General features: G+C 44.2%; 1 protein-coding gene across 1 annotated transcript in view; it reads right to left on the reverse strand.

The window, feature by feature from the left end:
* The window catches only part of MLLT3 (MLLT3 super elongation complex subunit), a 104,522-nt gene extending 95,516 nt beyond the window's left edge, over nt 1–9,006 (reverse strand). Inside the window, exons 1-2 of the mRNA XM_072359510.1 lie at nt 8,879–9,006; nt 8,466–8,646 (exon numbers count right to left, since the gene is read on the reverse strand). Of these exons, the coding sequence (XP_072215611.1) occupies nt 8,466–8,646; nt 8,879–8,890 (193 nt within the window). The 5' untranslated portion in view covers nt 8,891–9,006. The remainder of the gene's footprint in view (nt 1–8,465; nt 8,647–8,878) is intronic.
* Nucleotides 9,007–14,896: the final 5,890 nt, after the last annotated feature.

Raw genomic sequence — 14,896 nt, forward strand, 5'->3', positions numbered from 1 at the left:
GGTATACTGTTGCCAGGCTACTTTATTTGACTTATATTCAGGGGTTGCTCTTAGTGTATTTACACATGACTGCCAAAGGTCCCCAAAGAACTTGCAGAGAGTCACTTTTCAGTGATGTAAACACAAATACCTTACAGCATTTGTTACAGTCAGCTACAGGTAGTTTCCTATTTAAAATAGTATGCAGTTATGGAAGTACTATGGGGAAGATTTGTTCTAAAGAACATTAGAAGCCAGTCACCTGATAAGAAAGGATGCTAGTTCGGTAAACAGAAATGCTGCTGTAACAGTACTGACTTCTCATACTTAGAAACAGGAGACAGACAAGGCTAATCCCACAAGACAGAACACATTTAGATGTTCTAGTTGTATTTTTATTAAGAAAGGAAGTGCACTGGTTCTCAAATAAAGACCAACCTTAGAAGACAAAATCCTTGGACTGAGAAGCCAAAATCCCTAAAGGATCTTTATTCTTCAGAAAATAAGGACAGACATTGTACTATTCTACTGTTGCCTCTGTTAGCCCAGCTCAAACAAGTTACCGAGCAGATTGCAAGTTACAGGTAAAATCGTTTTTGCTGAGGAGACATCACAGCAATGTTTTGCAGAATTGGAATAATACCTGGCTCAATGGAAAGGTGCAAATTTACAAAAGTTGTACTTTTTGTTCTGAAGCATTTGCTAGGTTCAAGTGGGATCCTTCATTACGTACAGATTCACAGAAACCACAACCTTTAAGAAGATATTCTACAGCAGTGAGTAACAGCCAGGCAAAGAACTACTAATCTGATTGTCAGAAGGATTTAACAATTATAACCATACATGAATTGTATCACATATGAGAACAGACTACTCCAGCTAAGGAAGGCAAAACTGTAACGGAAGCAGCATCGAAGCATATCAACAATCTTCACATACTACAGAATTCGTGAGATTTTCTGCCACTGAGGTAGCACACACATTTCCTTCAAGACTGGATTTTTAAACAAAAAGTTAAGTAAAACAGTATGTTTGTAAAAAAGCCTTTTGTTCAAATGCTGTACATGCTTGTTACTTTCCAGATATTACTAGTGTCATTAGATTATGTCTTTATTTCTTGACATCACTTATTTTTGAGATGACTGAGACGTCTCTGGTTTGAATTACTGTGCTGCTTTGATACAAGCAAAGGAATAATTACTACAAATATGTTCCCATCTTCTAGTCAACCCCTCAATTCAGGCAATGACTTACACCACCAATACTTTCAGTGTTTAGTTTTCAAGCATGTGAAAATCCTCCCTCAAAAATCCATGTGCAAGACCAGCACAGATTTACCTGCTGGCAGCAGACATGCAGTTCTCCCTTGTTTCCCTCAGCACCAGTCAGCCTTGAATGCAGTGAGCTCACAGGCAGGAACAAGCAGAACAACAGTCACAAGCACTGAGACTACAGCAAGTGAGCACACACTGTGCAAATATCCTGAACACCAGTAGTGCCTCAAATGCCTGTGTGGCGTTCTGATAATAAAAGACATCAGCTGGTTGTTGGCTGAAAACAGCTAGATGCTGGATTTTGCTAAAAACAATGAAATTGTGCATATTATTGCCTGCTTATTTCCTTAAGTTCACCCCCCAAAATACTGCAGTGATGGCTTAAAATTACAAGAGTATGAAGTTCACTTTAAAGGTGCTTTTCAGTAAAACATGATGTCAGTGCTATGACCGCTCTGCAACAGCCATGCTGTAAGAGGATTTTATCAAGTGCTTCAGTAAAACACTAACCTGGAGCTTACATTACATAAGACTCAACATGCAGTCTGCTGTTAAGTTTCAGTCCAGTACTGAATACCAAGATTTACCTACATAAGAGGATAACACTAAGCAAAATTCCCCAGTAAGACTTCAACCTCTTACAACAGAAAGGCTCCTCTGAGTTACCACAAACATTTCCAGATCTGCCCCACTTTCCACACATAGTGGAAAGCTCCAGAGTTCCCAGCCTCCAGCACACGTTACTGGAAAAGTTCCATCTCAATAGAATCTCAACATTAATCCTTTCTGGATTACTTGTCCTTTAAAGTTAGCAAGTGAAAGGTAAAGTAATGCCTCACACTCAATATACACAGAAATAGTGTTCAGTTTCCCTCACGAGTCTACCAACACAAAGCACCTCATCTAAAAGCCCCTGTTTCAAGTGATATGCTACGTTCATAACAGTACTGTTCAGTCACTGAGGTGTGGCAGCAGGCAGGCTGCGGTGCCACAGTAGGCGTGATCCAGCAGCAACAGCAGAGGCACAGGCCAGAGCTCCTCTGAGCAGACCCTTCTGCACCAGTACTCTGCGCAGGGGTGGCAGCACAAGCTGGCTGATGAAATAAACTTACCAATAATTGCCTGAGCCTGCTAGCAACAGTCTTATCTGCTAACATGGCTTTAAAAAGCAACATGGTACAATTAAAAAAATGGTGCCCCTAAATAAAGCAAAGGTGGTATTGCTGCTGTTCTGGTTTTGTTTTGTTTTTAAGAAGTTTTAACCAGCAACATTATGTTTTTGAAGCCATAATAAATTACAGTATTAATATTTTAGCTGTGTCTTTTAATTGTAGGCAGTAAAAGGCACTTAGAATTAATTTCCCACACAGAGAGCTAAGTACAAATATTTCAAATACCACTCTGCTCTTCCTCCCCTTCATGAACAAGAAACCACAATGAAAAACTATGAGAAATACAAACAAACAAAAAAACAAATAACATTTTCCATGTGAAGCCAAGTGTTTCCTCATCCTGCTGTAAAAACATAATTTTCATGCAAATGTACACAAGTGCTAGAATTTGACCGTTACTTTGTTCTCATGCATCCATTAACCACTGCTGGAAAGTAAAGAAGTAGAACACTTACAAACTGAACCTTAAACATACAGATGTCCACTATAAGAACTTAACAAAAACGCAGCAGCCTAAAGATTGGGTTAAACCTTTATGAATTAATCTGCGCTTCTCTTTTCTATTCGGAGTATTATCAGCTACAGATTCCAACACAACAAAGAACAGAGTAACTCCCTAGTACTTAATTCCAAAACCTAAATCAAAACAACCTCAAATCCCTAATCACAGTGTATATGATTGTTAAGAACAGTTCCCATACCTTTATCAGTACCATGAAAAGTTACTGACCAAATTAAACATCTTGCAAAGCACAAGCACAGAATGTGTGTGTGGGGGGGGGGGGGGGGGGGGAAGAAAAAAAAGAAAAATCTTAACTGTATCTGGAGCTCATTTTATCTAACCTGTAATAATAAATAGATGGATATTAAAAATAAACATAACTTTGCCCCACTTTAATTTTCCCAAGGATATAAACTGCACAGCAGTAGACAGACTAACAACAACAAACAGCAAATCCAGCTGTTTTCATTTTCTGAAGTAAAATGCTAATAAGTTTAACTGTCTACTGATTTAACAACATTGAGATCTCCCCCTTCCTCTTATGAAGATGCAACACGTATAACCTTACACTGAGCATCCTTGTTCTCCACATTCCTTTCAAAAGAGTACTGCTCTACAGCAATCCAATTTGTTGAGCGTGATTGTTCCGAAACTACACTTCATTTCTTACCTTGTAACTAAAACTTAGAGGTGTTAAAGAGTATCAGCGTTGTACCTTTAGAAGAGACCTAGCCGCAACTTCCTCAACTAAAAACACTGTATTAACCATGAAATGCTATTTAAAACTAAGTTGACACAAGACAAATTCCAGAGGCCTTCACTAGTAACCCAGGCTGATTTCTTAAGGATTATGAAATCAGTCAGAACAGATACAGGTCAGCATCCTCCCCTGCAGAAATATGCTCCATGGGAATTAAAAATATCTAATACAAACTAGACATCCTATTCAGGAAAGTGAAAATAAAATCCACAAAATACTTAATTCAACCACAATTGAAAACCTGAAAATGACAGTTAAAGAAGTGTAACTTAGTGATGCCTGGGAATACTGCTGGTCTTGTTATTCACATGTACTGTTACACTGACATACTGCAGACTGCGCTGTCGCTAATTCCTGTCTGTATGGAGAGACCATCATACTTCAGTCTCGTATTTAAACTTCAGCTGAACTGAACACAATGCAAGTCACCCCAGACAGCACATCATCACTTCTGAAAACAGGGGCCAAATATACGTGGTAGACTTTAAAGTGGGAGAAAAGGGATCACCACATCTGCTTGCTTAGAAAACAGCTGTACACTATTCAATCTAGGAATCAAGTCTATTACACTGTATACTTCCAAATAAAGGATCGACATTGAACTTCAGCATGTTTGGAGACTTATTGGAGAAGTAAATTACTTCTTAGGACAAGGTTTTCATAGACAAGTAGCATCCTATTGTCAGTGCTGCCAGTACTCAGTGATGGCACTTGTGTAATGATGAACCTTGAGAGTTTCAGCACATTCAATTGCTTCTCATTCTCTTTCAGAAAGAACACTGTGACATGCTCTTGTAATTTACACTAGGCTGAATTAGAAACTGCACTTGAAAACACCAATATACTCTCAGAGCCCTTCAGCCTCTTATTAAAGCAGCAGCTACGTTACATCTCAAGAGTTTCCTATTAAACAAACAGAACTGTCCAATAGACATCAGAAGTTCCATCTAGCTGCAGCTGAAATCCACTGATAAGCAAATCCTCAGCCAACAATGTGTTTGAAGTTAAAACAGCAATGCCTACCATGATGTTGAAGTATCAAACCTGGTACTGTATCAAAAGCGTACCTGTAAGACTGACAGAAAAAGAAATTCCCACTTAATCACACCTGGAGGGCTAGGCTTAAGTGAAATGCAGGAGGAAGAAAAAAGCCTCTGGGGAATGAAAAATAAATGAAAGAGCTACAATTAACTTAAGTTCTTAGGTTATTTAGGCACACTCCTACTAAAATTTCCATCAGATAACACACAACAGAAAAGGTCAAAAACAGAAATGTAGGTTTTCTAAAGAATGTTCAGAATAATAAGCAGTTCCACTTCCATCACTCAACTCAGGATGGTCTAGAGTCATGGTATGATGTGATGTAACTATTGTTACTACCAAGACTATAAAGAAAAGCAACACCTTCCACATTCTAAGCTACAACTTTCCAGTGTCCAAACCTGCATTTTCACACTGTTATTAGCTCAAAAGTATTAGTCCACCTCTTCTTCACATAGATTGTCAAGATGTACCACTAATTAAGAAGAACTTAACCACTGAGACCATACCAGTTCTAATAACACGTACTTAAAACAAAGCATTGAAGGATATTAAAAGGTGCTTCCCCTTACTCAAGTGAAATGCTGCAGGATGAACAGCAAGTTAAACTGCTGTTGCAGAGCACCAACATTCACTGAATAAGAAAAGGAATAAAGTATTGCTAAATTGCTTAGCATCTGAAGAAATTAGAGATACTGTCAGAGAAGACCAACAACTCCTCTTTTGCAGACAGCTTGCTAGTTGGACCAAAGCTAACCAGAATCCAGTGGCAAATGTTGCTCCACAGGCATGCTTTAGTCTTGGGTCAAAGCACAGGAAACCAGGAAACCAACGAGAATGACTTGGCGTGCTCCTCTGAGCAAAGACAAACCAAAACACTTGGTCACTATAAGGCAAACAACAGAAAACAAAGAAACCACTGCCAAGCTCAAGTTTTTAAGGTAAGACACAATGAAGGATGAATGAAACTCCTTCATTAGGTCACTCTAGCTTATACACACACTGTTCCCTCTCAGACACCATCACTTTCCTATCCTGCCTGCACACACAAACACACACCAGCCTTATCTGTGAGGCCAGATATCTCCAGAGGCCAAGTGCCATTCCTAGCTGTGTTCCCACCTTAAAACTGATGCAATTTCAGTATACCCAACCCTGCTTGCATGCAGCAGCTACTAGTAGAACAAACACATGGGCACACCTTTGTCTGCAGACTGACCACCAGCCTCCAGTACATCCAAAATCCTGGTTCAGGGGAAAGAGAGAAACAAAAACAGAGCTGAAGCCAAACTGACATTCAAACAGCTATTCTCACACACAAAGCAAGCACACTGAAAAGCTGCTTCAGAAAATAATTCATCTCTCCTCCCTTGATGTTTGCAATGACTGCCAATAATAAAAACTGAGCTGGCAGCAGAAACACATTATGAGCTAATAAAACCTATGATTGCCTATTCATTTATTATTCTTGAATTGATCTAAAGGTTTAACAAATAGATTTAATGAATTAGAACTTCTCCTAGCAAGCACGCATGTTAGAGTGGCCATTCACAGCAATAATCCAGAGATGTAAAGATTAGTCACCAAGAAGTTCGGTGTTATGGCTCATCAGTATTCTGACACTTGGCTTTGATTCATGTTGTACACTCACTTCAGCTCATTCAGAACATGATTCAGGATTAGCATGAGAACTTACCATGCATCTCCTAGTGGTAGGTTAGCTTATAGAAAAGCATTGAAGAGTGTAACAACTTCCAAGACAGCTTTGGAGAACAAGAAGCTTGACTAGCACTATCAGCAAACACATTACTCCTAGTGAACATGCAACACTTTGGTTCACAGTGTTGAAAGCCACTTGAGGTCAAATCAAGCTAGCAGCCCTGATTTACAGAGCAAGAAAACTTAGAATGTTCTTACAAATACAGTTGAGATCTTTGCTAAATTAGAAAAACACACAGAACGTTTCAGTTCACAGGGCACATATCAGCACCAGCCTATTAAACACAAGGCAGCATACTAGATGACTCAAACACAGCAGCACCATGCTCCTCGTTTCCACTGTGATTTCAAGGACCTGAAATCTCTGTTGCTTGCCCCAACACACATGCACTCCTTCAGCTTCAGGAGACTAAGCAAAGCCAAGGAGCAAGCAGAGTGCTCACCATCTGGTCTTATTGCAACTGCTCCCACCAAAGACAGCATATCCTATGATCTGAGTCATGTGCAATCACAATATGACAAGTCCCCTCCCGAGCTATATAAGCTGGCATCTTTCCCAGCAGTTGCCACATCATGAAGAAGATGCACATAAATAAAACTCCAAACACTTTAAAACAATAGCTTAAATGACTGCTTAACTAAACTCAGCAGCTGGAGGCACAAAGCATTCACAGAAGCAAACCATGCCATCTTTCACTTGCACAAGTCCTCAAATGTATTCCTATTCGCAACATCCACGTCACCCCTACACATGGGTTGCAAAGTCACATCTCCCGAGGCCAGACAAGAATAAAAAAAGAAAACACAGAATAGGTAATGAAAGCAGAGAGTATCATAAGCATCAGCCAGGCAGTCCCAGCACTTCAAAGTATTAAACCTACATCCTAGCATTGCTTCCAATACACCACCCTATCTGCTGTGTGCAAACAATGCTACTTTGCCTACTCAGGCTACTCACATCTATTCTCAGTTTTTCTTCCAAACTATTCAGATCAATCTAAAGCCATACTTTTCTGCACAAGAAATGGTAGGAAAATGGAAGGAAAGGAAGACTTCACTGTGCAATCTGGGCCATTTATTTTACCACAGATGTAGCAGTTCTGCATATATTCCGCTAAAAACTATTCATGCAATACCTTTCTGCTTTCACACTCACTGAAAAAACATGCTCAGGTTTGCAATGACAAAACAGAAATAATAGAACGGAGATTATCAACATCAAAGTGTTGCATTTCTTATATTTGGAGTAAAATATCCTCGAGAAATGAAAAAAAAACAAAAACAAAAAACGAAACAAATGCAAAAATATGAAAGAAGTCCCAGATCGAACTGAGAAACATTAAATGGGAATGTGTGCTTTTACCTTGCCTCAAAAACGTTCCTCATTTCAGTACAGTGAAACGTCCCATCCTTTGCCTCCCAAACACCCGACTTCCCCCAGGTACCTCCGGGCGAACGGACTCCTTACCATGTCATACTAAGGAGAGGCTGGAGCTCTATGTTACAATAGAGACTACCGATCCGACGAAAGACAACCGCAAACCATCGCGCCTACACGAGCGCATAAACGTTCTCACAAACAAAGCACCTTCTTTTGTTTGCACCGTTACCTCCGCTAACAACCACGGCGCTCAGGACAAGACCGGATCGGATCCGGAGACAAAAGGCCGCCGCACCTCCCTCACGGGCCCGGCCACCGCACACGCTCACCGCTCCGCAAGTTCTCATCAACGCCGGGCGCGGCGGGGTCGGCGAGGGGCCGGGGCGGCACAGCCGCGAGCCCGACCTGCCCCGGCGGAGGGGAGTACAGCGCCGTCCGGGCCCGCGGGAGCAACGCGCGGCCGGGTCCCGGAGGCGCCGGTCCCGCGCGGCCGCAGGTGCCCGGGGCGTGGACCCGCGGGCGGCGGCTCGGGGAGGGCTGCCGGATCCCTCGGCTCCGCGGCGGGGCGACGGGCGGCCCGCGGCGCCGCCGCTTTTGTTCTGCGCTCGGCGGCACCCGTTCCCGAGGACAGCCTCACCTCTCTTGGGCCTGGGGAAGCTCTCGTGCAGGTGGAAGACGACCTTCTCCACGAAGTGCTGGATGTTGCTGTGCTCGGGCCCGCGGACGAACACCATCCAATCGTGGGTGAAACCCTCCACGGTGGGTTTCTTCCTGACCTGGGCTCGGTGCCCCAGCTCCAGCTTCACCTGAACGGCGCACTGCGGGGAGAGGCGGCGGGTGGTCAGCGCCAAGCGGGCGGCCGAGGACGCGCGCCCCGAGAGCCGAGCCCGCCCCACGGGCACCACCCGGGGCAGCAACGGGAGCCGCTGCGCGGTCGCGGCGCGGTCCCGCACCCCGCGCCCGGGGATGCCGCGCGCCGCGAGCAGCAGCCGGGAGCCCCGAAACGGGGGATAAAGAGCGGAACCGGGGAGGACCGGGCCGGGCACTCACCGCGCTGGCCATGCCTGGGGCGCCGGCTCCGTCGGGCGCTCGCCACGGCCCCCGCCCCCACCCCGCGGCGCTAATTCATGGAGATGAAGGCGCAGAGGCGGCCGCGTCGGGCGGCAGCGGCGGGCATCCTCTGCAGGCCCGGTGCTGCTCTGTGGCGGCGGCTGCCTCTGCCTCCTCCGTGCCTCGCAGCGCACCGACCCTCGGCCGGCCGCGACGGCGGCGCCGGCCCCGCTCTCAGCGCTGGCCCCGGCCCCGCCGGCTGGATGGGCGCCCGCCGCGCATGCGCAACACCCGTCCGGCTGACACCGAGACACAGACATAACAGTGCGCGGAGGGGGCGGACACCGGTGCGGCGCGGACAGCCAATGGCGCGCGGCGGCGCGGCCGCGAGCCGCCCGTCCCGCCCCACCTCCGCGGCCCTTAAAGGAACAGGTTGGGGAGGGGCTGCGGTCGCACGGCCGGTGAGACGGGAGGGGGAGCGCGGCTGCCTGCCGGCTGCCTGCCGTACAGACGCGCGGGGAGAGCGACTCCCCCAGCCCGGCCGCCCGGCCCGCTGAGAACTGCTGTTCGGAGCGGGCGGTGCGCGGCAGCCCGATGCCGGTGAGGCGACGCTCGAGCTCGTCCACCTTGCGTCTGCGCTGCTGACAGCTGTCCCCGCCCGTTTGTTAGCACGGCGCTGTGCTTTCAGAACGCAAAGGCGGCCGTGGCTGAGCCCGTGCCGGACGCGGCGCAGAGCGGAGAGGCGCCCCGAGTTGCGCTTTGGGCAGCGGGGCCGCCGCCGCGCATCGCGCGGAGGGAGAGAAGCCCTGCCCGGCGGCGTTGCCGCGCTCCTGGAAGCGCCTCCCGGTGGCGGCTCCACGAGTCCTCCGCCGAGTCACTGAAATACGAGCGCGACCACCGCCCGGCTCGATCGAGCGAGTGCCGTGTCGTACACGCAGCTGAGTCGATGCCCACCTCCCGGAGGGATGGGTGCGACTGATGAAAATGCCACCGGTCAGGCAGTAACTAACCGTTCACCTTGCTGTTATGTGAACGGCCATGCCGTGTGCCTACAGTGTACAAATGTTCAGGCTTGTTTATTTTCTGCTCTTCTTTTGTTAAGCTAGCCGGCAAGTCAGCAGCTCACACCGTGTCCACAAACCTGTCAGAGCTGACTGGCAATTTGAAGACTTCACACGTGCCAAAATAATTAAAATATCATAGAATCATTTGAGTTGGAATGGACGTTTAGAGGGCATCTAGTCCACTTGCCCTGCAATGAACAGGGATGCCTGCAGCTCAGTCAGGGTGCTCTGAGCCCCATCCAGTCTGACCTTCAGTGTCTCCAGGGATGGGGCTTCCACTGCATCTCTGGGTAACCTGTTCCAGTGCCTCACCACTCCTTGTAAAAAACTTCTTCTTAATAACCAATCTGAATCTCCTCTCTTTTAGTTTGAAACCATTTCCTCTTGTCCTATCACAAGAGACCCTCCTAAAGAGTCTTGGTGCCCTCCTTCAGATATTGAAAGGCCTCTCTCAGGTCTCCCTGGAGCTTTCTCTTCTTCAGTCTGAACAGCCCCAGCTCTCTCAGCCTGTCCTTGAAGGGGAGGTGTTTCATCCCTTGGACCACTTTTTTGTGGTCCTCCTCTGGATGCACTCCCACAGGTCTGTGTCTCTCCCAAACTGAAACACAGTACTACAGATGTGGTCTTATCAGGGCAGAGTAGAGGGGCAGGATCATCTCCCTCGACCTTCTGACCACATTTATTTTGATGCAACCCAGGATATGGTTGGCTTTCTGGGCTGCAAGGCCACATTGCTGGCTCATATCCAGCTTGCTGTTTGTGAGCACCCACAAATCCTTTTCAGAAGAGCTGTGTTCTATGATTTATATCCAGCAAGGCTGGACCAGCGTGGCATGGAACACAGCATGCTTCCAGGTGCCAGGACCCATCTGCACAGAGCAATCTTTAGCCTGAGGACTCCAGGCACATCCCCTAGAAGGGTTCCATTTTTCCCACAGCTGAGCTGCTCAAGTGTCCAGTCTCTTTAGAGACTTGCAGGGACTGGCAGTAGATCATCATTTAGATATCTAGATTCCATTAGTTCCAATGGAAATCAGACTCCCAAGCATTTCTCACTAAATGAGGGGTTTTGCAATTCAGAAGACACACATTTTTTGGTGCTAAACTATTATATACACTTCCACAGTAGTGTGGAGCTGAGGGTATAGCATTCCTAATAAATGACAATAATAAATACACTCAGCATATTTTGTATTTTATTGTTGTCAAATACTTAACTTCAAACTGAATGTGACTTTACATTATTTACAGGGAAGGCAGGGAAGATGCAGTTCTCTGCCGTCAAAGCAGTGCTGTTGCTCCCTCATCAATGTGATAGATACAGTGTGCTTCATAATAATCACAATGCCTATTTCTGCTTTTAAAAAGTTACGCAAATGCACTTGAATTAGAAATAAGCAGGAAGACAAAATAAATCTTATATGTAGGCATCTGAAACAATGTATCTCAATGAGCTCTATGCATGTAGTTTCATTCCCGTGGGTATTCCACAGAATCACAGAATTGCAGGGGTTGGGAGGGACCTCAAGAGATCATGGAGTTCAATCCCTGTGCTAAAGCAGGCAGCTTACATTAGATTGTAAGGGTTCATCATAGAATTGTCACAGAATGACTTGGGTTGGAAGAACTTTGACAATCACAAAGTTCCAAACCTCCTGTCATGGTCAGGAGTGCCACCCACCAACTTGACCTCAAACACCTCCAGGGATGGGGCATCCAGAGCTCCTCTGGGCAGCCTGTGCCAGTGCCTCACCATTCTCAGGGTAAAGAATTTCTTTCTACTATCTAACTTACTTTAATTTAAAGCCACTGTATGTGTTGAACACAATCGTGTTCTTGTTCAACACAATTATTTCCATACTCAGTGACTGCAGTACCAACCCCAAGAGTCTTGTTTTTCATTTGTGCATCCACAACTCTACACTTCAGGACTACACAATTCTACCCTAAAATATTCAGATACATACACTGGTTTATTAAGGAAATTATGTTGGAGACATTGCAGTTCAACATCCCAATACATACCAAATCCTGTCTTCAATACTTCTTGCTGTCTAGAAAGTAAATCCTTTTACATTCTTTCTCTACATTCCTGGGCAACTCTTCAAAGACTTTGACTGCCTGTTTTTCTTCCCTTATTTACATAATAGTTTGACATCATGAAGAATATACTTCCTATTCTCGGGAAGAAATTGGGGCCACCATTTTTTGTGTAGCAAATTATATTCTTTTGTAGGGGGTACCACTTAAAGATAAACCACTTTTTTTTTTTCTTTTCCCCCAACTCAATTTACATGGGAAAAAAATCGCATTTTTCCACACACACAAAAAAATCTGTGTGTGAGTCACCACAGTTTAGTTTGGCACAGTAGGATCAAGGCAGGCAATCAACACAGTTAAAAAAGAAAAAAGAAAAAAGAAAAGAAACTCACCACTTCAGTTGGAATATTTCTATTTTCAGTTGGAATATTTCTATTTTCTCTCCATCTCCTTGCCTTTTTTTCTCTTGAAAAGACTTGAACTATCCTTCCCAAGTTTCTTCTGGAAATCCTTATTATTTTATATAAGCTTTGGGTCTATTCAGATTGATGACTTCCTTTTCATAATTACACAAATGACACAGCAGTAGCTTTGAAGAAATGTCACAGTGTGATCCTGAATGTACATTCACTTGTCAGGATCCATTCACAGTAGAAAAGGAAGAACCACTTTTCATCATGAAGGTGTTCAGAAAGGATTTTATTCCAAGATCTTACAAGCTAAATCCGTGATAACACAGTTTTACAAAATATATACCTGCACATACACATTTGTTTGCTGTATTTTTCTCAGAATCTGTGAAGACAGGATTTGTTTTCTTTACTCCTGATTTAATAATTTCTGATAAATGAACAATTGTCTAGCAGCATCAAGTCTACGTGCTGCAAAAGAGACCATGTCAGGCATGCAGAAGAACTGTAGTCTCCACAAAGTCTAGGTTTCTGTGCTCCTGCTCATGTTTATGATGATGAAAAGTCCTTTCTGAATCTCTGAGGATTTTTCCTGGAAGGAGTAAAATTATAACCACTTCAATGGCAGTGTTGTCTAGTTTCCACACATCTTTGGTATTTTTGCTTTACCGGAATTAGAGTATAGATTAGTGAAAGGAGTAAACCAATAAAACCAGTACTGAACGAGTACATGTGGATTTGCTGTATTACACATACATGTAATGACAGAAATGCATCTCGTACTTGACTTTATTTGCTTCTGTAGTCTTTATAACTATTTGTCTAAGACCAGTTAATTGATTAATGATTACTAGCACCTGAAGATTCAGGTTCAAATTTGGAATAGAGTTACTTAATGTGTCAGTTGTGAAGAAGCGTTGCATTTTAGACAGAAAGAAAAAGTGTTTTAAAAACAGCATTTGTATTTAAGCAGAAATGGTCGTGATACAATTAGAGTAATTTAAATAATGCATTAATTTTACAAACTCCAATCTAACCTCCAGTTGTCAGAGGCAGAATCAAAGAATGATCCTGAGCCACTGAACTGACAAATTGGTGCAACCACTTTCTTCATTTTGGATCAAAAGTTAAAACAACCATTCTTTGATCTCATCACAGCAGATGGATGCAATTATGCGCATATGAAAGTACGGAGACTCTGGGTCAAACACGTACAGAATTACAAAGGTGACAGCAATTTTCTAGTAGTTCTGTCTAGTATTGTTAAACTAGAGCTTACCATGGAATAAGTTATGCAGCTGCAGTTTCTCTTTTGAAAACAGGAGACACTTGTGACATGTTCTTAACAGAATGTAACTACTAAGGGTTAACACAAGCAGCCTATTTCTAGCAGTGCTAGCAATCCTTGCACATTTTATGTCAGCTGAGATACCTTCTGTGGCTACAGGCTTCCCAGTAGGCACCAGACTCCATGTTCAGACATCTTCACACATACTGTGTGATGCACACTGTGATACACAGATCCCAGGTTGCTGGGGAAGGAAGATGAGAAAACATTTTGGTTCGGTGCAAAGCTGACTTTGGATGCCACCTGGTACATGATGCTAGTGCAGCACTGTACCTGACATAACAAGGAACATATTTCACAGATATACTCTTGTTGATTTCACACAAAGCTGAAAGGAATACTGCATTTCTATATTATTTCCTAAAGGAAACAGGAATGTTTTATGCCATTAAAAATGAGATTGTTTCCCAAGTCTCTTGGATGCATTAAATGGCATTCAGTATTTCAAATATAGATGTTTAAAATTAACTTTTCCAAGTTCACATTCTATGACACAAATATATGGACCAACTTTTACTTGAGCCTTGGTTTTAAAAGTTTAAAGAAAGCAACTATCTGAAACACCTAATATTACCAATGATAAAGGAAAACACAATGCCTTTTAAATATATCATCACTCAGAATTTCTCTTTATTTGAGATCATAGAATCAAAAAGTCATAGCATACCTCAAGTTGGAAGGGACCCATAATGATCATTGAGTCCAAGTCTTGGCTCCACATAGGACCACCAAAAAAAAAATAAATCAAATATATGTCTCAGAGCTTTATCCAGATGCTTCTTGAACTCCACCAAGGTCAGTGCTGTGACCACTGCTCTGGACAGCCTGTTCCAAGCCCACCAGCCTTGGGTGAAGAACCTTTCTCTAACACCCAACCTGATCCTCCCCTGAAGCAACTTCATGCTATTCCCTTCTATCATATCACATCACCAGAAAGCAGAGCTCTGCACTGCTTCTTGTGTGGAGCTGCAGGCCACTGTGAGGCCTCACCTCAGCCTTCTCTGCCCTGGATTGAACACACAGTTTGTACACACAGACTGTACAGTGGGACAGTCACTTTCCTTGACCTACTAGCAATGCCATGCCTCGTGCACCCCAGGACAAACAAGTAGATGGGCTACTACCACATAAGATGGCAAAGGTAGAAGATGGCAAA

The sequence above is a fragment of the Excalfactoria chinensis genome, chromosome Z, assembly GCF_039878825.1.
Source record: "Excalfactoria chinensis isolate bCotChi1 chromosome Z, bCotChi1.hap2, whole genome shotgun sequence".
Classification (NCBI taxonomy): Eukaryota; Metazoa; Chordata; class Aves; order Galliformes; family Phasianidae; genus Excalfactoria; species Excalfactoria chinensis.